Source organism: Protopterus annectens, chromosome 6.part1 (genome assembly GCF_019279795.1).
Source record: "Protopterus annectens isolate FY-2018-M chromosome 6.part1, PAN1.0, whole genome shotgun sequence".
NCBI lineage: Eukaryota > Metazoa > Chordata > Ceratodontiformes > Protopteridae > Protopterus > Protopterus annectens.
Genome location: NC_056738.1, coordinates 89,771,265 through 89,786,758, shown reverse-complemented (window position 1 = coordinate 89,786,758; position 15,494 = coordinate 89,771,265). Strand labels below are relative to the sequence as shown.

The following is a 15,494-nucleotide window of genomic DNA, read 5'->3' as shown; positions in this document are numbered from 1 at the left end:
CAACCACCTGGACAGGGTCACTTTAGAAACTGGAAGACCCTGTTTGCCCCTAGCATAGGAAAGGAAAAGTTGGTCTAACTTTCTTACATCCTTCGTTCTATGCAGGTAAAAATGCAATTGTCTATGAACATCCAAAAGGTGTAATTTGTATTCTGCCTTGTTGGTGTGGTTAGGGAAAAACACAGGAAGGTCTATCGATTGGTTTAGATTATTTTCTGAGCAGACTTTCGGAAGGAAGGAAGGAGGGAGGGATTAGTTCTCAGAGCAACCCTGTCCTTATGAAAAACTAAGTACGGAGGATGAACACTTAGTGCCTGAAGTTCCGAGACACATCTGGCTGAGGTTATAGCTACCAGAAAGAGAGTTTTTCAAGATAGAAACTTAATGGAGCAGGATGCTGCTGGTTCAAAAGGGGACATAATCAAGGAGGTTAGTACCAAATTAAGGTCCCAAGGAGGAGGGGGATCTCTCACTGGGGGCCTAAGGAGAGTAGTCCCTCTGAAGAAGGCCTTACACAGCTTATGAGACATAATGTTTAGATTAGAAAACCCAACATGAAAGTTAGAGATGGCCACTAGTTGAACCCTGATTGTGGCAGAAGCAGACCCAGAATGAAAAAGCTCTGTTAGGAACTCCAAGATTTCGTGAACTGGGGCTGAAAAGGGATCTATGTTCCTAGCCTCTGCCCAACAAGAGAAGCTTTCCATTTGCTAGCAGAAGTCTTCCTAGTAGCGGATTTGTGAGAGGAGACAATAATCTCACGCACAGTTGGGGAAATGCTGGGAAGCCTAGCTAGGGTTGGAATTGGCTCAACTAAGCTGTGAGCTGGAGTGTTTGGAGGGATCGATGCAGCTCTCCTGACCGGTGAATCAGCAGCTCTGGAATAGGATCCAGAGTCCAGGGCTGCTCGAGGAGGTAACGGTGCAGGAACGGAAATCATATCTGTCGAGGCCAGTAGGGGGCAATGAGGATCATTTTGCAACCCAACGATATAGCTTTCTGTAAGAGTTTAGGTATAAGAGGGAACGGCGGGAAGGCATAAAGAAGTCCCTGAGGCCAATCGTGGACTACAGCGTCTCTGGGAGGGTGACCAGGAAGCAGTAAAAGGGAGAAGTAGTTGCTGCATTTGCTGTTAAAGGGGGTGGCAAACAGATCGCAGCAAGTCTGTCCCCATTTGCGGAAGATCAGATCCGCAACTACCTGATTCGGAGACCACTCATGAGGCATGAGAATAGCTCTGCTGAGCCTGTCTGCTATGACGTTGGACTTCCCAGGGATGTGCGTCGCAATCAGAAATCGTTGGGAGGAAATTGCCCACTGCCAGAGTCTGAGTGCTTCTCGACATAGGGGGTAAGACCTGGTTCCGCCCTGCTTGTTGATGTACCACACTACTAACATGTTGTCCTTTTGAACTGCAATGGTCGCGAAAGGGAGAGACCCCTGAAGGGCTTGCAACGCTAGGAGCACGGCTCTCATCTCCAAGACATTTATGTGCAAATGGTACTCGTGAGGCTGTCAAGTGCCTTGGACTGTCCTGCCCTGATAATGCCCCCCCCCACCCTATCAGTGAGGCATCCGTGGTCACTGTGTCAACCAGAGGAGGCTGGATGAATAGTCTGCCCTGAGACACTAGTGGGGAGACCATCCACCAGGAAAGGTGCCTTTTGCATGTTTCTGAGGTTGGGAGAGTGGCCTAATGGTTAAGGTGTTTGCTTTATAAACACAAGGTGCAGGGTTTGAGTCTCTCAATGGATAATTGGCTAGGCTTAAGATGCCTCGCAAGGGAAGTTAGCCTAGTACTAATCTATGAACCTATGTAATCATGATCATGTGAGACATGGGGAGCTGTTGAAAGGACCACTGTGTGAAGAGAAGCCACTGAAGGATTCTCATGTGAAAATGGGCCAAAGGTATCAGAAGAATTGCCGCTGCCATAGAACCCAGAGTTTGAAGGACCAACCTAACTTGTACCCTTTTGCATTGCATGAGGATATGAACTTGCTGCCGAATTGTGGCCACCCTGTCTGGCGGTAACCTTGCAGACATACTTCTTGAATCTAAATCTGCTCCTATATAGGTAATAGATTGACAGGGCAATAAGGCAGATTTTTTGAAATTTATAGTAATGCCTAGCTGGGCACAAATTGTGATTGTATAGTCCCTGTTTTGAAGGAGTTAATGTCTGGTAGTAGCAGTAAAGAGCCAGTCATCTAGATATGGAAACACCTGGAATCCTTGACGCCTCAGGTGAGCCATGACTACTACCATGCATTTGGTGAACACCCTGGGGGCTGTGGTGAGACCAAAAGGCAGAGCTCTGAACTGGTAATGACTGGCTCCCAGCCGGAAGCAAAGGAATCTCCTGGAGCACCTGTCCATTTTGATGTGATAGTATGCATCCTGAAGATCTATTGAGCACATACAATTGTCCTGACCCAAAAAGGGTAGAATGGACTGTAGCGTGACCACCCGTAACCTTGTTCTTTGAACAGACTTGTTTAGTCTGCTGAGATCCAATATTGGTCTCCAGTCCCCTGTCTTTTTTGGTACCAAAAAGAACCTTGAGAAAGTTCCGGATCCGAGTTGGTCTGCCGGGACTTCCTGGATGACTCTTTTTTTTTCTAGCAGTCTTGAAACTTCTATGACTGCTTGGGCCCTCAGATTGGGTGGAACATCTGGAAGGGATTTTGTTGACGGTAAGGGGGTTGAAAGAAGGGAATTATGTAGCCTCCAGATATGATTGAGTGTACCCATTTGTCTCGCGTTAGGTTTTGCCAGGCTTTTGGGTACAGTGAAAGTCTTCCCCCAACTGCCTCCAGAGGCAGGCAGCTGGGCAACCCTTCAGGGATGCTGGAAGGGCTTGTCAGAGAAGGATTTTCTGCTGCCCTGGTTCTGCGGACCACCTCTGCCCCGAGGGTGGCGTCTGTTGTTGTTTCCTCCTCTGCCCCTGGAGGAAAAATCACTACGTGTGTCAGGCGAGTCTCCCTGGGATTTCTGAAACCACATTTTACCACTCTTCTGACCCGTGGGATATGGTCTGAAAGGAGTGGAAAAATGGACTCCCACAGCAGACAGAGTCTTGCCTTCCTGTTCACACCTAGTCAGAGTGTCTTTCACTTGTGGTCCAAAAAGAAATGAACCGTCAAAGGGAGTGTTGGTGAATGACGCTCTAAAAGTTTCCGCAAAATTATACAGCCACATCCATGCGTGTCTCCTTAGGGCCACGCCTGTACCTGCGGCTCTACTCACACCATCGGCTGCATAGGAAATGAGTTTCATGGAGGAGTTACCAAATAAAGGGTCGCCAGCTGAGAAGCCACTTTAGCTTGATCCCCTTCAGCTACTGGATCCTAGAGGGAATCTCTGAGCTCTTTCAGGAGATCCCTCTGAAGCCTGGTAAAATGGCTAAGTAATTCAGCAACCTCATGGAAAAGGTCGCTGAAGCAAACATTCACTTCCCGTATCTATCCATGGTCCTAGACTCCTTGTTAGGAGGATGGACAGAGGAAGAAGTTTCCTCTAACTCATTTTTAGTGGCTGCTGCTACCACCATGGCATCTACGGGAACACCCTTAGTAAGGAACTGTTTATCAGGGGGTGCAGTGATAAACTTGCCGGGTCTCCTCGGGATTGGTTCCACTGTATCCGGGGCTGACCAAGCCCTTCGAGCCACCACAGACATAAGTGGATCGAAAGGTTGAGGCACCCAGGAGGTGGAAGGTCAGGAACAGAACACATCCAGGAATACAGATTCATCTTCGGTAGGGGCTAGGGCAGTCCAGTTCCCCATCTGCTTAAGCATTTCTAGGATGTCCAAAAAGGAAACATCTTCAGAGGGGGATCTCGGGGAACCTTCCGATTCATCCAAATCCATATCCGAAGTGACAGACTCGGGGGAATCAATGGGGTGCTCTTCTGGAGCGCCGGTTCCCCATGCTTGGGGTCTGGAGGAGGGACAGAGGTTGACACAGGCACTACAGGGGACGGAGCCAGTGGGGTCGAAAGTGGAGCTGACTCAGAGGCCAGTACACTCCTCATGACATCGAAGGCGTCCCTGCCACGATGCAGAGAAGGCTCCAGTTCAGAGGAAACCGGAATCCTCCTCCGCACCGAGGGTGACGGCTCCAAGGCCGATGTAGGAGCCGAGCTCACCTGCACCGACACTCCGAGAGGGAGAACAGGGTCGGGCAAGGGTCCGATGCCACTCGTCCCCTCGGAGCCGACGAGGGAGTCTCAGCGCCCAGATCCCTCGACGGACGTCACCATCGAGGGGATCGGAGCTGACAATGGAACAGAAGGAGAAATCATTATCGGTGCCAACAATTCCATGATTCGAACCCCAACAAACTCCGGCTCCAAGCTCAATGGAGTCAGAGGAGGAACATCGATGGAAGCGGACGGAGCAGACACCTGTTGAGGAGGGCTGGACAACATTTTGGCCAGTGCCTGCGACTTCAACAACCTACTGACCACTCTCTCCACGTCGTGATCCAAGAGCCTAGAGGACCGAGAAGAGTGAGAGGATCTATGACTCCGGTCATTCTGCAACAGGAGTGACCGAGGAGCTGAATGTATAGACTCTAGAGAAGGGGACCTTGGCCTCTTGTGGGTCCACGACGGCTCCAAAGGTACTGGTGGAGCTGACAGGGAGGCAGTCTCCTCTGTTCCAACCGGAACCGAAGTAGTAGGTAAGTCTTGGGCCAATGACAGCTCCGAGCTGGGAGCCGAAGATTTTGTCGGTTTAGGAGATTTCACAGGCTGAGCCTTGGCCAGTGAATCCTGGGGCTTAAGAAGACCCCTCAAAATAAGCTTATTTTGCATTCCTGCAGAACTCTTGGGCTGAATGCATGGCACACAGAACAAGAGTCTTGCAGGTGCACTGCACCTAAGCAATAGATGCAAGAAGTGTGCCCATCTGTCAGAGACATTTTCTGACAGCATGAGTCACACTTCTTGAATCCAGGCTCCTTGGATTCTTTAGACATATCCCAACTAAAAGATACTACACCTACACTGAATTGTTTTTGGCCAAAAGGCCGAACAGCAAAAAACTAAACCAGACACTAACCACAAAAAAACAAAACACACAGTATACTACAGTTAAAGATAGTTTTTTTTTTTTTTTTTAAACTAGGAAGCCTCTAACTTAAACGGCTACCTAAAAAACAGTAAGAAGAAAAGGCTTAAACTAAAACGCTACCTACAAAAGGGATAGAGGGAGGGGGAGAACTCTCTAATTTAAATAAGTTCTAAGGGAAAACTACAAATACACTAAACTACAACAAACTAGTTAGCGACTATATTTTAAACAATAAACTATCAGAAAAAAAACCTAATCTGACAGAAAAAGTAGTGCAATAAAACTTATATGAGCCTGAGCCAGTAACAACGAACCTCGCAGCTGAAGCGGCAAACGAGATCTGGGTAGCTAGCGCTAGACATCATGGGATAAGGGGTAGCCTCGAGCCAGTAAACAGCTCTCGAGCTACAGAAGATGGCCGAGTCGGAGCCAAGGATCGCCTCTGATCCCCACAAGCAAGAAACGACGGCGAGATAGACAACTTAACATCCACAGATCCTGTACAGGTATTAAGAGATATTTCAAAAATTTTATGAAACTTGCACATCAATAACAAGCATATCTCTATGGTGGTCAAACAGGATGACATGCTGAAGTTCATACATGTGCAAATCACCATAGAAAAAATCCCATAACATATCCTAGCCAGCTACAGGTCACCCTCCATGCCCCAAGAAGCTCACAATACATACTTGGACCTACTGGAGACACCATCCAACCTAGCACCCTACTCATGGGAGACTTTAACTACCCCTATACATTCTGGAAATCCTACACTGCCTAAAATCTACAGGCGAAGAGATTCCCAGACTTCATAAATAGAAACATTTGTATACCAAATTTTGAGCATGTCCAACATACTGAGCCTCGTGCTCACAGATATGGGAAAATGCTGCACTCCCCCCTCCCCAATGTCTTGGCCTCCCTGGTAAGGTCGGCCCATAAAGCAGTCTCTTTTAAAATCCTTCTACGTGGCACACATCATCATAAAAGGGTTCTCATCCAGGAAAAAAAAGAGGTCATTGTTCCCCTCGACTCATCACTCATTAGGCCCATTATAGAGTACAATGCCCCTTTTGAAATGTACCTCACAAGACATCTGCAGCAGCCAGAAAGGCCACAGAAGTACCTCACAAAGAGGATCACTGGCCTCAAACAATTGCCCTACACTGACCGCCTCAAAAAACAGTTTTACTCCGTAGCATATCGCCTACTCCGAGGTGATCTCTGCCTAACAAATAAAGCTATGTCAAATCCAGAGCTGTTGGATATGCTACACCTAAAGAAATCCCAATCCCTCCGAGCTACATGCTTTAGGGACATAAACCTTGTCACCACAACAAACAGGACATGCTGGAGGGATAGATTCCTGTCCCAGAGACTTCCTATACTGTGGAACAAACTACCCATCTATGTCAAGCAAAGTTCTTCATTAGTACTCTTCAAGAAAATTTTTGATGAGTGGATGGGAAATGGGAAATACACCCTGGGGATAACTTCTGTCTCTCTGCTGGACAGTGGCACAGGAAAATAACTTTCTTGGGTGGCGTAAGCTATGGAACTTTGCTGGCAAGGCTTACGCAGGTCCTTGGGCCGATAGTCTAATACCTACCTATGAAACTATAATTCCATTAAAACCAGAAACATTTAGGAACTATTCCAAGGCAAATTACCTTTTATTAAGTGATAGTTTGTCAAAATTCAATGCCCCTCTAAACTCCAAGAATACAGCAACCTATGCTGAACTGCTCTCAGAAACTCTGTACAACCACGTCAATGGTTACATAGAGGCTGCTGTACCTAACAGAAGTAAGCCTAGGACAAGCCCAAGAAACAAACAGCCCTTGTGGCATCTAAAATTAAACAGGATATGTAACAAAAGAAAAACAATTATGGCAAAAATTGGGAATGACAATTCCTATAAAAATAAAAACTCTATCAAACTAAATATACAACTAAGAGGACTAATTAGGTCAAGCAAAGCCAACTTTGAGGTCAAGATAGCCTCCCAGGAGAAAGATAACCATAAGGCCTAATACAGTTATGTCAGAAACCTCAAAGGCAGTGCACAGCAATGTGCTGAACTAGTGGTTAACAGTGTCACATTTGCACAGCCTGGCAATACAGCAAACCTGTTAGTGGATAAATTTGTTTTCTCTTTGATGGTTTCCTCCAATACTGGCCAACTCAATGTTATGTGAGCCCATGCCAACTCTTTGATACAACAGGGCTGCATGCAGAAACATGGAGCCCAGAAAAGGGACAGTTTGGGGACATGCAGAAAGGCATGTGCAGTGGCCATTCAAAGCTAAGAGAGAAAATGGGCCCTAAGCTGGAGGGAACTGATGTTAGGACCCTCCAGCATCCAAGAAAGAAAGGTGTAATCTTGAAGCATATCATTCTGGCACTTATAGTACAGATTCCAATAAGATTCTGTACACCAAACAGTCCTGGAGAGAATTGGGCACTCACATCTGATTCACCTTCATGTTTCTTGAAAGTCTGAGAGACAGAGAATCAAGGCTGTCTGTCTGTGTGTCCTAAAATTCCATGACAATTCTGGCCAATTCAATGCAGTTAGTGACAGGAAGGGCAACAGACAATCTAAATGGAGAAGAAGGCAACAAATTCCCTTGAATTGTGGGTAAGGGCAGACAAGGCTGGAGTTGTGAGCACCCATTACCTTCCAGGAAACAGATCTCACCACAAATGGAGTAGTAGTGGTTACAGCTGCCTAAACACTATTCCTATAGAAGAGAAGGCTTTAATGACCATTTGATCGACTTTACCAGTTTTAAGGAAAGCAAAAAAAAATAAATTCTTAGACAGATAAACAGACCTAGAAGGCCTATTTTCACTGATAAAATAGACAGGGGCCCAGGAGAAGAAGTAAGCTTGCTCTTTTTACATCAGGAAATACCAGAAAAAATGGCTGAGGCCTGCATAACAAAAGTCAAAGAAGGTGTCTGACATTCTAACAAATAAGTGTGAACTCCTTCATTTGTTCCCTTAAAGTAGCCTCATTAAACTTAGCACAAATATCACAAGGTTCAGAATCATGCAAAGGACCTAGACAATAAACACATTATTAATCATGAGTTACTAGCCGGTGTAATCTGCTTGCTGCATCACACTGTCCAAGTTGTGAATGCTAACTAGGGCCAAAGCCCATGTACCAAGATACATAAAGAGAAGGTACATCAACAAAGTACAGTTGTGTACACTTACCATAAATGTAGATATTCGCGTGTATTCACTGTTGCAGTCATTACATTTGGGTAATCTGCGGGCAGGTTGCTCTCAGTCTGCCTGAATAACAAAGTCTTGGGTCCTGCGTTGGTTGCTGTCTCCTCTTCCATGATGTCAGGTCATCAGGGGTATAAAACATGCAGCTGAAGCCATTTTATTCAGTTCTTCTTGCCCCAGATGTCAGGTGCCCCTCCAAATGGGAAGCAAAAAAAAAAATATATATATATATATATATATATATACATATATATATATATATATATATATACACACACACATATATATATATATATATGTGTGTGTGTATATATATATATATATATATATATATATATATATATATATATATATATATATATATATATATATATATATATATATATGTGTGTGTGTGTGTGTATATATATATATATATATATATATATATATATATATATATAAATAAACAGAAATATATGTAAATGCACTTTTAGCAACATAAACTTTACCTTCATCTAAAAGCAAATACAACACAAAGGCTTTAGTATATAGTGAAGGAAAGAAAAGGTATAGAAAAGGGGAATGGCGGGTGGTTAACCCAGACTGCAACAGTGAATACACTCGAACATCTACATTTATGGTAAGTGTACACAACTGTACTATGTTCTTCGTGTTTCACTGTTGCAGTCACTACATTTGTGTAGAATTCCAAAGCTATGGATGGGAGGATGGAACTAAATAGCATTAGGAGCGGCTATAAGGCCCTGCAGAACTGCAGTGGCAAAGCCTGCCCCGGATTTGGAGAAGAGAGGCAAATGATAAAGCTTCGTGAAGGTATGAACCGAGCTCCAAGTAGCAGCCTCTGGAATGTCTTTGGTTGGAACCCCTCTAAGAAAAGCTGCTGAGGTAGAGGCAGCCCTGGTGGAATCTTACCTGATCCCCTTGGGCACAGGTTTACCATGGTGTAAGTAGCAGAAACAAATGCAGTGGCTTAACCACTTAGAAATAGTCTGCTTTGATATAGCCTTCCCCTCTGACCCTGAAGCAAATGCTACCAGTAGTTGCTCAGACTTTCTTAGAGATTTGGTCCTGTTTAAGTAGAATCTTAGTTGTCTGTGTATGTCTAATGAATGCAGAGTCTACTCCTCCTTGTTCTGCAGATTTGGGTAAAATGTTGGCAGGTGAATTGTCTGGTTAACAGCCACACTGGATACCACCTTAGGCATAAAAGAAGGATTGGTCCTGAGGGACACCCTGTCTGGATAAAATGTAATAAAAGGCTCCACAGCCATGAGAGCCTGTAGTTCTGAAACCCTTCTTGCTGAAGTGACAGCCAAGAGAAAAGCTGTTTTCCAAGACAGAAATTTTATATCCGCAGTAGCTGCTGGTTCAAAAGGAGGCAGGGTGAGTTTTTCCAGCACAAAACTGAGGTCCCAGAAAAGAGGGGAGGCTCTGTGTTGTAATGAGCCGAGATGGCAGAGGCATGGATTTTTATAGAAGAAAAGGATAGGCTCTTGTCAAGCATCTCAGTCATATATTGTAAAATCTGAGGAATATTGGGGCTTTGCTGTGTCTGTTCCTTGTGCTTGGTTCCAGTCACAGAATCTCTTCCATTTATCAGCATAAGATTTTCTATTACTAGGCCTTCTGGCTTCCAAAATGACATCCATCACAGATTTACTGACAGGTGTTGTTTGAATAATTAAATGATCAGCCATGCTGCAAGATTCAGAGTTTGGAGCTGAGTGTGCAGAATTTGATTGTTCTGCTGAGACAGTAGATGAGGTATTTGAGGCAAGTACCAAGGAGGAAGTTGAGACATATTCCTTAGAATTGGGTACCAGTGCTGGTGAGGCCAGTCCAGAGCAACTAGGATAATTTTTGTTTTTTCCTGTTTGACTTTTAGTAAGACCTTGGAGAGAAGAGGCAGGGGGGAAAGGCATAGACTGATAGGTTTTTCCAACTGAAGGATAGGGAATCCACTTTCCATGCTCGTCTGTGATAAGTTCTTGTGCATAATTTGTCCAGCTGATAATTCTGGGGAAGAGGCAAATAGATCTATGTCTGGGCTCCCCCATTTCTGTGTCAATATGCTGAAGATTTATGGATTCAGTTTCCATTCGTGCGGGTCCATAAGATTTCTGCTTAGGTCGTCTGCCAGAGTATTTTTGTATTCCTGGCAGGAATTGAGCTTGAAGGTGTATTTGGTAAGTCAAAGCTGTGTCCCACAATGTCATGGCTAGTCTGCAAAGGGGGTAGGATTGTGTACCCCCCTGCTTGTTTATGTACCACATAACCGTGGTGTTGTCCGTCTTTATCAGTAGTTGTCCTGGATGAAGTAAGTCCTTGAAGGCTGTCAGAGCATTCTGAACACCTAGCATCTCTTTCTGTTTGATATGCAGATGCATTTGTTTTTCGGCTCCATTTGCCCTGAATGCATCTCCCTGCCAGGTGAGCCCCCCAAGCATAATCTGATGCGTCTGTAGTTAGGGTTTGAGTGGCAGGGGGTAGAGTGAATGACAGCTCCTTGTTTTGGTGACCTGTCTCTGCCCACCAAAGAAACTCCTGTTGTAGGCAGGGAATGAGAGGAATCATTGTTTCCAGACTGTGACAATGTTGACTCCATAAACTTTTTAAGTACCATTGAAGTTTCCTCATATGCAGTCTCGCATATGGAATTAGTAGAATGCAGGATGCCATGAACCCCAAAGTCTGCAGAATTTGTCTTGCAGATAACTGGGTTTTTGTTGCCATTTGTTTGAAGTATGTTGTCAGTTGCCTTTGTTTGTCTGGCGTAAGGTAAGACATCTGGCCAGTTGTATTCAAGCTTGCACCCAGGAATGTAATTATTTGAGAGGGTACCAGTTGGGGTTTATTTTCATTTACTGTGTACCCTACACGCATGTTAGAAGCCGTTTTACAAATGCCAGATGTTGAAGAAGAGTGTCCTTGTCCTCTGCTTGAATGAGACAGTCATCCAGATAAGGATAAATTTGTATGCTTCTTTGTCTGCAGAATGCAATTACTGGTGCCAGGCACTTTGTAAAGACCCTGGATGCAGTAGATAAGCCAAACGGCAGTGCAGAGAATTGATAATGCAAAAAACCTGCTTTGAAGCGGAGGTATCTTCTGCATGATGCCCTTACTGGGATATGCGGGTATGCCTCTTTTAAGTCTAGAGACACTAACCAAGCGTTCCTGCCCAGCATAGGCAGTAGCTGTTGTAAAGTCAGCATTTTGAATTTTAAATATCCAGGAACGTGTTCAAAATCGGTAAGTCCAGTACTGGACACCAGGCATTGTCTTTTCTGGGTACCAGGAAAAGTCTTGAATAAAAACTTTGTCCTTTTTCCTTTTCTGGTACTGGTTGAATAGCCCCCACATCCATGAGGGACATAACTTGTTTCTGTGCCTCTGCCCACTGATTTTGTGGCAGATCTGGCCATCCATTTGGAATTGGCAAATTATGGAAATTAAATCTGTACCCCTGGGGTACTATGTTTATACCCACTTGTCCTGGGTAATTAACTGCCAATTTTGTGCATGAAGTGCTAGTTTTCCCCCCAAGGGGGCTGCCAAAAGGTACGTGCTTGGTGAAGGTAGAGGAAAGTCATTGAGACTGCTTACTATAGGCTTGTGCTTTGTTTCCTCCAGATTTGGAGATGGATGCACCCCATTGCTTTGACCTGTAAGAACCCTGTGATTGGTATCTGGAGCCTTTTGAGCATCTGGATTTGCCTTGAGTGGCTCTGCTGGATACAGGAAAGGAGCAATTTTTAGTAGGCCAGTGCCTACTGAACCTGGGAGGCTGCACTTGCAAGAAATCTTTTACAGTTTGCATAGATTTAGCTTTGTCTTCCGTTTTCTTTAAAACCTCTTCTGCCTTATTACCAAACAGAGTATCATGCTGCAAGGGGGCATCCAACAATTTAGCTTTAACATGATCAGGCAGATTTTGCTCCTTGAGCCAGGCATGCCTTCTAATTACAAATCCAGTAACTGCAGCCCTGCAAGAGGCCTCCAAGGAATCAAAACCACATTGCAAAGTATGCTTTCCAACTTGTTCTGCTGCATGCAATAATTTCTGTAACTCTATTTTCTACACAATCAGAAATCAACATCATTTTCTGTTTCAGTAAGTCCATAACATGCTGTTGATATTTAAGCATATGAAACTGGCAGTTTAAGGCCCTGATTGCCAAGGTTGCAGACGTAGAAACCTTCTTTCCCCATCTATCCAGCGCCCTGGAATCTCTATCAGAGGGGGTAGAATTTTTGGCTGTAGAGGCCTTTACACCCTTGGGACCCTGTGAAATAGTCTCAGGATCAGCAGCAGGATTTTTGAATAGAAATTTGTGGGAGTCAGGAACCCTGTAATATCTGTCTGGCTTACTAGGAGCCGGAGGTAGGGAATCAGGAGCCATGCTTGATTCCGAAAACACATCATCAACAATGTCTAATACAGGAGGTATTGTTGCCAAAGGCCTATGCTGAGGAAGAAGAAGGAAATCCCTAAGCCTCTTTTTTGATTCGGAGAAGTCTTGACTCTCCCAATGAAAATGTTCCCTTAAAGTATGCAAATACTCTCCAAAAGAGTAATCCTCAGGAGGAGATGCAGACGGGATGGATTCCGCTGCATCAGAATCCTCATAGGTTGGAATAGAATATTACTGATCAGAAGAAACGGAAACATGATCTGAAGATTCATAATCAGTACCTTACCTACGCCTCTTAGCAGGGGGGGGGGGTTGGGAACCCCTGATCAAGGTAATTAAGTCCTCAGCCATTTTGATCATCTGTTTTTTAGGCATAGGGGCCTGAGCACGTGGCTCATGCGTTGGTTTTTTAGACACAGAAGATGTTTTTTACCTTGTTTTTGAGGCTGGTGTCAGTTTAATATAGAAATGTTGAGGCCTGAAAACACCCTTAGAAGCCGGTGCCTGCTCAGTGGCTCCAGACCCATCCAAGGGAGAGACATCTGCGAGTTCAATACTCTGAGAATCGCGTGGCATACCGGACTCCGAATGGGTCTCGGTAGAGGCCTACAACTCAAAAGTAATGGGTATCAGGGGCTGCGAAAGTGCCTCACTGAGTACCGGTGAACCAGCGACTGGCTTTGGAGAAGCTTCGTAGTTGGTTTTGGACCTCGACAGTCTGTCTCTGTCTTTGCATTTTTTTGTGAAGTCCGGTAGTCGGATTGCTAACCGATGACATTTCAGGGTAATTAAATCTTGATCCAAAATATTTAGAAGCAAAACTATACTGACGTTTAATCATGCGTTGGTTAAATCTAGCACAAAACCAACAGCAAGGCACGTTATGATCTGGGCCTAGGCAAGGAGTACAGTACAAATGAAAATCCTTATGAGGTATTTGCTTCCCACAAGTAATGCAATTATTAACTTTTACTGACATCGGAAAGTAGCAAGAAAAAGTTTCCCCAACGGGGTACATAGCTTTAGTTTGAAGACTTCGGTTCTGAAACTCGAATGCGAAAATTTCAAGAGTCGGCCGTCCGGCACTTGCGAACTGCTTCTGTTTCGGCACCGCACGGCAAGAAAGACTAAATAAAATGGCGTCAGCTGCATGTTTTATACCTCTGACGACCTGACGTCATGGAAGATGAGACAGCAACCAACGCAGGACCCAAGACTTTGTTATTCAGGCTGACTGAGGGCAACCTGCCAGCAGATTACCCAAATGTAATGACTGCAACAGTGAAACATGAAGAACATCAGCAATAATTTCAAAATGCTGAAAGAAAGACCAAAACAGAATAGTGAACGATCTGCACTCATGATACCAGAGAGAAAGAAGCAGCATTTGATATACCTACTTTTTTCTGAAAATATAGCCTGGGACATTTATAATTCAACCAAATGTGTTCAGCAGTGGGAAGAAATAGGAGAAATAAGGAGAGAGAAAGACACATGGTACGAAGAGAATGTGCAAAGGAAGCCTGGGAAAGTAGAGCAGCATATTAAATCCTAAAAGTTAAAAAAAAAAAAACAAATTATCTTTGAGCAGATATAAAAAGCTTCATTAAAATTAATTTATACAGAAATCATTTCAGTAGCTATTAAACTTGATAAAATATAAGAAAACGTAACCATTAAAATGTAGCTGTTAAAATCAAATGTGAAGAAATCAGTCTAAGAAAATAATCAGTATCGGACCATTTTTGCAGAAAAATACATTTAAATTTACTTACAAAATCACATATATTATAGAAACACACCATGGCAGTGTGCGTGTGGTGCCAACCCTGGTGAGCAAAATGCCCTCCATAGATGTAAAATGAATTACCTTGAAGCTTATACTACACCGGAAAGAAGTACAATGCCACTTCATAATCACAAAAATATTTTAAAGATATGTATAACAAATTTAATAAAGAAAATGTTCCATTGAGTGATCTACAGTTTCACACTGCTTCATCTGCAAGAACACAAGTTTTAGTACATGAAATGGAAAACCTCAATGCATGGTGTACAGTTCCAAATCACCACATATAGGTGAACACATGCTGTAGTACATGGGCTTTGTACTTGGGGATGGGGTGCAGGAAAAAAAAGGCAAAGTAGTACCTGACACAATAACTTCCTGAGAATTTTCAGATTTTTTCTATTTATAGTACCAGCTCCATTTGAAAACAGCCCACTAGATCGTTTGATCAGAAGGGTGCAAACATTACACTCCTCAGTCCTCATGTCTGAAAACCTTTTGTATTTTAGACGTCATTTGATTTTCCGAGTCTAGGTTCAGCAGTCATTTAAACGATGTAAAGGCATACTCCCACATCTGGTTTAATGAACTTCCTTTTCATTTTGAAGCCAACAAAGGAGAAACTCCATTCAGCACTGTAACAAAAAGAGAGACATAATGATACAATCTGAAATGAACTTTACATTTGTCAGCAAAGCTAATGAATGAGAAAATGTGTTGCCCGTCTAATGCTTTTAATGCTTCTGATACACATACAGAAAAAGGTCCTTGACATGACTACTGTGATTCAATCAATGGACACCAATGAAAGCAGAACTCTCAAGATCCATCCATCCAACCATTGTTTATTTTTTTTGTTTTTTTCACAGTTTTTCAAATAAACTTAGTGAGATCATTGCAAGATACATACATATGTCTGAGTAAAGGTCTGTCAGAGAGTAGGCTACAATATTCTCCTAAG

The 15,494-nt window shown here is 43.8% G+C and overlaps 1 protein-coding gene across 1 annotated transcript in view; it reads right to left on the bottom strand.

Moving 5' to 3' along the window:
- The window catches only part of DCAF17 (DDB1 and CUL4 associated factor 17), a 1,410,723-nt gene extending 1,395,559 nt beyond the window's left edge, over positions 1-15,164 (bottom strand). Inside the window, exon 1 of the mRNA XM_044075525.1 lies at positions 14,896-15,164. Coding sequence (XP_043931460.1) covers positions 14,896-15,018 — 123 coding nt within the window. The 5' untranslated portion in view covers positions 15,019-15,164. The remainder of the gene's footprint in view (positions 1-14,895) is intronic.
- Positions 15,165-15,494: the final 330 nt, after the last annotated feature.